This window comes from Myotis davidii, unplaced genomic scaffold, assembly GCF_000327345.1.
Source record: "Myotis davidii unplaced genomic scaffold, ASM32734v1 scaffold395, whole genome shotgun sequence".
NCBI lineage: Eukaryota > Metazoa > Chordata > Mammalia > Chiroptera > Vespertilionidae > Myotis > Myotis davidii.
Genome location: NW_006287904.1, coordinates 4,984,437 through 4,991,118, shown reverse-complemented (window position 1 = coordinate 4,991,118; position 6,682 = coordinate 4,984,437). Strand labels below are relative to the sequence as shown.

General features: G+C 49.9%; 1 protein-coding gene, 1 long non-coding RNA gene and 1 other non-coding gene across 3 annotated transcripts in view; 1 reads left to right on the top strand and 2 right to left on the bottom strand.

Annotated features, from left to right (window-relative positions):
* LIMD1 (LIM domains containing 1) overlaps positions 1-246 on the top strand; it is a 61,471-nt gene extending 61,225 nt beyond the window's left edge. The window contains 1 exon segment of the mRNA XM_006759642.1: positions 88-246. Within this exon segment, the coding sequence (XP_006759705.1) occupies positions 88-225 (138 nt within the window). The 3' untranslated portion in view covers positions 226-246.
* Positions 247-5,545: 5,299 nt separating this feature from the next.
* Positions 5,546-6,676, bottom strand: LOC107182455. Its single transcript, XR_001513169.1, has 2 exons — positions 6,511-6,676; positions 5,546-5,760 (listed from the first exon to the last, which is right to left on the bottom strand). It is a non-coding gene; the product is annotated as an uncharacterized LOC107182455 (long non-coding RNA).
* Positions 6,396-6,468, bottom strand: TRNAR-ACG. Its single transcript has one exon. It is a non-coding gene; the product is annotated as a tRNA-Arg (tRNA).
* Positions 6,677-6,682: the final 6 nt, after the last annotated feature.

Sequence of the window (6,682 nt, the reverse complement as noted above, 5' to 3'; positions counted from 1 at the left end):
CACCCCCTGCCTCTGGTTCCCGGGACGCCGGCCTTTGGCAGCCCTTTTGCTTGGCTGCCTGCCACTGGACATTTCTGCCTCTCCCAGGACTGCGGCCTGGAGCTCAACGACGAGGACGGCCACCGCTGCTACCCCCTGGAGGACCATCTCTTCTGCCAGCCCTGCCACGTCAAGCGGCTGGAGAAAGGCCCCTCGCCCGCAGCCCTGCACCAGCACCACTTCTAGCGGAGCCTCCCCCGGACCGCGGGGCGGTTTTTTTCTTTTTCTTTTTTATTAAGTTGTTGCTTATGTGTGCTTCTCTCCCCATTGCGTGGGCGGGGGGAGGGGGAGGCGTGGCCAGCGAGTGCCTGCGCGCATGCGTGGGGCCCTTCCCTTTCAACCCTACCCGTCTGGGGTGTCTATTTCCTAGGGCCTTGCTCGCCGCCCTGCGCGCATCAGAACGCTCAGGAAGACGCGGCAGCAAGCGGGCTGCCAGAGACGGGAGGTGGTCGCTTCAGAGGGCAAGGTGTGCGCTGAGCGTATTCATAATATCTTGGGAGAGAGGGTCCAGCTGCCGATGCATTCAACCCTTCCTCTCCCTCCAGGGAAATATTGCACCCCCCGCGCCCCCCCACCCCCCCGCCCACGCGCGCGCTTAGAGTGATTTAGGACTTCCTTCCCCCGCAGAGCTTCATTCCGTGGAAGGGCTGCAAATTGTAATGGTGTTAGGGCGAGAGGGAAGCCCGAACACGTGCTCTGCATCTTAGGGAGCATTTTCTCGGTGAACCAGAGCCAATGCCGAAATAAACGAGATGGGGGCGCCCTCCAACCCCCCGCCAGCACTCTGCATGTCCCCGCAGATCTGCACTCCCTGTGGGCAGTCGGGGGGGTGGGGGGGCTGGCGGAGACCTGCCCCGCTCTAGCCTAGCGGAGTGCCCTGGGACAGAGAGCTTGGTGCGGGCACCAGGCCTCTTGGCCCACCGTTTGCCCTTTGCCCCTCTGGCGCTCTCCAGGGTCTGTGACTTGGGAGTCGCTTAGGCAAAGGCAGGTCTCAGGATCCCACGTGCCCGTTCAGCTCAGGTCAGGCTGGGCTTCTGGAAGTCCCGCGTCCTGAGAGCCACCCCCTTACCCACAAGGAGTGTGTGTGCGTGTGTGAGGCCTCCCGGCCCGGTGGAGGGCGCGCCTGAGGATAAGTTATTACAGTCATTTCACGGGTTTCTCTCTTGCCCCAGTCTTGGCACCGGCATTATTACATTGGAAGAAACCGGTATTAGGTACAGTGCTTTTGTCTTCTTTTGTCTTAACCGTTTCCCTCCACTTTCAGTCTTCCACACACACCAAATACCTCACAGATACAGCCTCGCAGGTCAAGGAGGAAGTGGGCCGCCGCCGTGGGCTCAGATTCCTTCTTCGGTGCCTTAGGAATGTCCAGCTTCATGCCGGCCACACTCCAGTGGGTCAGGGCCCTGTGCCCCTAACCAAAGGCCAGCAGGGAATAGGCGGAAACTGGGTGCTACTGCCTTACCTATTTCTTCGTGCTGGCTCCCGGGGGGTGGCATGGTCTGGAGGGCCACCCCCTGGCGAGTTTTCAAGGCAACTTCTGAACTGAGGAGGCACAATTTGCCTTGCATGTCACAGTCCTGAGGCCAGAGGTCAGGATCCCGTGGTATTTCAATAGGAAGATACATACGTTCATGTTTGTCAAAGGTGGGCTGGCACTTGCCCTCTCAGCCTGTGGAGAGGGACTCGGAGCCTTGTTGCTGGAGCACCGGGGCCATCTCACCACGGCCAGCTAGGCTGGAGCACAACAGCTGGCGTCTGCCCTCTGCCTCCTCACCTGGCACCCTGAGCCAGGGGCCTGGGGGACTGGGACCGAGGAGGGTGGTCAGGGGAGACACCCAGGGACTCCCAGACTTTCCCCCTGGCCCAGCTTCCCTCCCAGGTCACGGTTTTGGCTCATTCTGTAACAGTTGCCTGTAAGATGCGAGAATTGACACCATGGGTTGTTGCATGAAATTCATTCTACTGGGGTCCTTTGGCCAGATGCCACTTCCAGGCTGTGTGCTATCATTGGTTCCTTTTCATAGGCTGAGCCTCCTGAAAACCTGTGAATGAGTGGGGCCGGGGAAGGGACCCCTGGGGCCACACCCCTCTCTCCCCATCAAGTCATCCAGTTTAGCCTGGGCAAGGCTGTGGGCAGAGGAAGCCAGCCAATGCGTCTCAGCCCGTCTTTGCCAACCACGAATGTTTCTGGCCTCGCGGACTCACCTTTGTTCCACTTTCGAGTCCAGCGAGTGAGCCACTGACAGAAGGAGGAGGCGTTTGTTTGCAGATTGGGTAACTCGTTAGTTAAATCTGTGATTCAGTCTTTGAGATTTTTAAAATAGCCTTTATTGGGGTGATTCAATATGGCATTTTTTTGTGTCATTGAAGAACAATGAGAATTACCAGACGAAACCCAAGCAGCAACCTCTCTCGTGATCCGCATCCCTGGAGAGGGTACCAGGCAGGACTCTCGAGTTTCTCTCTCCTGCTCGGGCCCTTGCACATAAGCCACAAGGAGATGTTCACCTACCTGGTTATTTTAAACATTCTGTGCGTTATTAGCCACGTGGACCTGTAATGAGGTTGTACTTAGAAAACAAGCGCCTGGTAGACCAGGATGAATATGTTGGTTGTAAAAGTTAGAGCAAAAAGCCCTTCCCAAGTTCCCTAGACAACTCTGACTTTAGCTAATTGAGGAGAGAATTATGGCCTGATTCCAAACCCCAGCACCAGCCTCCAGCCTTCTCCCTTGCCTCATTGCCCTTTATTTTTTATTTTTTGCCTCCCATCGCCTCTCCCCCACCCCCTCAGGTTGGGCCTTTCAAAAACTGCCTGGGTGGTCTAAAGGTTGTAATCCCGGGTTGGCCGGCTCTATCAGGATCTCTGTCTCCCATGTTTCCCATCGGTCACTGAGTAAAGAGTGATTTATCCATCTCTCACCATGGCAGCGCCTTTAGTCCTGTCCCTGTCACTGCCTGTTGTCCCTGCCCTGCCCCCACAGGACTTGACTTGCTCGGTGGTTAGTGCTGGAGTGACAGCCCTGTTCAGCTGAGTCCTGAGGTTATGCCATTGAGTCCTGGGTGGTGGAAGGGATTGTCGCGGAGTTCCATCACCTTCAAGGGCGGCCATCGCCTTGTTTCCATGGGCTTGGGAACTTACAAAAGGAAAAACAGGAATGTTAGGACTTGAGAATTAGCCACAATCCTTTGCAGGCCGTCTTCTTGTGCCACTTCCTGTAAGTGTGAAAGTGTGAGAACCGTGAGGGCTGCTGATACTCTTGCAAAGAATGTGTGCGAGACTTGCCCCCGAAACCGTGGTTGCTTGGTGCGGTTGTTAATAAGACCCTGTCTGCCAGGAAAACCAAATTCTTGTGCTCTTCTTTGTGCCACGAATAGTCCTAATTTCCCAGTGACTATTGGAAGTAACTGTTTAAAGTAATAGATAAAAAATGAACAACATATATTGGCTAGCCATTGTTCTGAGCCAGAACGGGACAGATGTGGGAAATTTCCATCGAGAGTATGAAAATGTCACCTGTGCAGAGAAAATGCCTTTCCTTGGTGTCTCTTTTCTACAAATTTATTCAAAAATTTACTGTTTCTATAAAGTTATGCACAATGTTGTTCCTATAAAATTATTTGAAGTTTTACTGTTTCTATAAAATGATTTTAACATGTCATAACAATAAAACTGCATCAATTTGTAGACCATTAAAGTGCTCTCCAACTTGATAATGTTGACTGGGTCTTTTGTGTGTGGAGTAGGAAGCTCATTGTAAACTGGTAATGATGAGAAACATTGATCAGCTGCCTCCTGCACGCCCCCTACTGGGGATCAAGCTTGCAACCCCGGGCATGTGCCCTGAACCAGAATTGACCCCCCCACTCTAGAGCTCTGGATTCTTAAAGGAACATATGGGTGTCAGAACGGGGAAGGGACTGAAATTTTGTCCTGAGATGACCATGTTTCAGTCAATGGTGGATTGCACATACAAAGGTGGTCCCATATGTTATAATGGAGCTGAAAATTTTATATTGCCTAGTTATGTAGCCGTCAACATCCTCCTGCAATGTACAAGAGATGAGGTCTTCTGATTGCTAACTAGCAAGGGATATGGGAGGGAGGAGCATATGGGATCACCATTCCTGCCCAGAGAGGGAATGGCCCTGTGTCCACTCATGTGGTCACCCTCTGGTGTCCAATAAGGCCACTGGCAGAATGGATTTGGGGTCAAGAGCCCAGATTCAAGGTCTAACTCAGGCTCCACCACCTAACTGCTCAATGACCTTAAGCAAATTTAGTTTCCTGATATTTAAAAATGGGGATTACAACAGAACTAACCTTAGGGAATTGTGGTAGTATTGAATTAGTCCAAGTAAAGAGCTTACAGCCTTAATTGCATAATAAGAGTGACAGGGACCTAGCCAGTTTGGCTCAGTGGATAGAGCATCGGCCTGCAGACTGAAAGGTCCCAGGTTTGATTCTGGTCAAGGGCACATGCCTGGGTTTTGGGCTTAATCCCCAGTGTGGGACATGCAGGAGGCAGCCAATCCATGATTCTCTCTCATCATTGATGTTTCTCTCTCTCTCACTCTCTCTCTCTCTCCCTCTCCCTTCTTCTCTGAAATCAATAAAAATGTGTGTGTGTGTGAGTGTGTGTGTGTATATATATATATATATATATATATAGAGAGAGAGAGAGAGAGAGAGAGGCTCTAAGCTTACTTGATTTTTTCATTGGAATGACCAACAAAATAAATTACAAATGGAGTAAAAGTAAATGGAAAAAAATAATACAAACACAAAACAATTTGAAAAGAGCACATATGCAATAGAGGAAACCATAAAGTAAAAAATATTGGTACATTGGAATATAAGAAAAAGGTAAACAATAAACTGGAAAAGACTGCAATGCAATCTTTGATAGTAAACAATTCATATCCTTTATATTAGAAAAAGTCTAAGAAATCTGCAAGAAGTCATTGAATGCCTACACCAAGAGAAAATATATACATCAAGTAAAAGGAACTTTTTTCAATTATGAAAATTGCAAGGAAATAATGAAACTTGTAAAACAGTGCTGATTAGAATGCAAGGAAACATGTTATTGATAGAAGAGTTTATTGGGGGTTTTTTTTGGAGGGCAATTTTAAAATATGTACCATGGGGTAAAAATGTCCATAAAATGGACCTTAAAAATGAACATCTGATCATTTCACGTGTAGAAATTTATGATGTATATGAAATAATTCAACACAATTCTTTTTAAAAAGTGTAAAACTGACAACCCAAATTCCCAACAAAAGAGTAATGCTTAAAATATTCTCTAATGAAATATCTTGGGAGAATATTTAATGGCCTTAAATCTCAGGCCAAAAGCTAAAGGGACAAAAAGAAAACAGACATTTCTGGTACAAGCGGGGATTTGGAAAAATACGTGTGGGTAGATCCATATTAAAAATGTGGAAGAAAAAGGCCTCTAGGGGGGGAAATTATGATGTTAATAGTAATGATCTCGCGATGAGAACTGGCATTGTTTTTATTCCCAATAATTTTCGGTAGTTTACAAATTTTCTACATTTCCTCAGGAGGAAAACACGTTATATTGGACAGATTAATCAATCGATGTGTGTGACTGGTTAATGGACAATGTTGGATGTCTCGGCCATTCCCGGGCTTCGAGTCCCCTCTCCACCGCAGACGTTTCGGGCTTTCCCAGGTCTCTGAGCCAGGCACCTATATGAAGGGACTAGACGCGATTGCCTGGGTCTTCTTACCGTAAAAACACCGTATCTTAAGGTTTCCCTATGGCATTGGGGGGCCAGGTTACCTTGGGACTCGGAGATCTCAAAGGACAGGGTTGCAGACTCCTTGCACCGCGCAGCGGCTCAGAGGCGCGCAGCCGCACTGCAGCAGTTCCTTCCCCAAAGCGGGTCGGAGCTCGAGCCCACCCCACCACCCCTGTAACCTGACAGTGCACCGCTCTCCATACCACCGCCCGGCTTCCCTTCCACGGGGAAAAGACCAGAACTGCAGCGCTCAGTGCGCCTTTGCGTCATCCGGTGGCTAAGCTCCGGTCATGGTACGCTCCCCCTCCCCTGCCCACCGCACTCCAAACTGCTACCTTTCCAGCTGTGTCTTCCTAAATGTGCCCCATTTTACAGAGACTTTTCAAGTGGATCATTACTAGGGAGCTTTGCAATTTACAAACCATCTCGTACAACTCCGGGTTCCAAATACAGCTTAAAAGGTGACATTTCGGGCAAAAATAACATTAAGATTTCAGATATTTGGCCTTTACACTTTAATCATAAATCCTCCCCAAGAAAGGCCTGGATCATCTAACCCAGGTGGGGCAAAAATGTACACCTCGAGCCAGCCAGGAGTCGAACCTAGAATCTTCTGATCCGTAGTCAGACGCGTTATCCATTGCGCCACTGGCCCGGTACACCCCAAACTCTCGCAGCAATGTAGATTACCGCTTACGCAGTTTCAACAGGCTTCCTGACACCAGCGCTGCAATTCCGCCGCAGAGCCAGCCTAGGGCTCCTTAGGCTCCTCCTTCCCCCTGCAAACCCGCTCCGCCAATCCGCAGCGGCGACGTCATTGCGCTCCAACCCTTTACGTGCGACACGTCTCCTGCGTGCGCTAGTGCGCG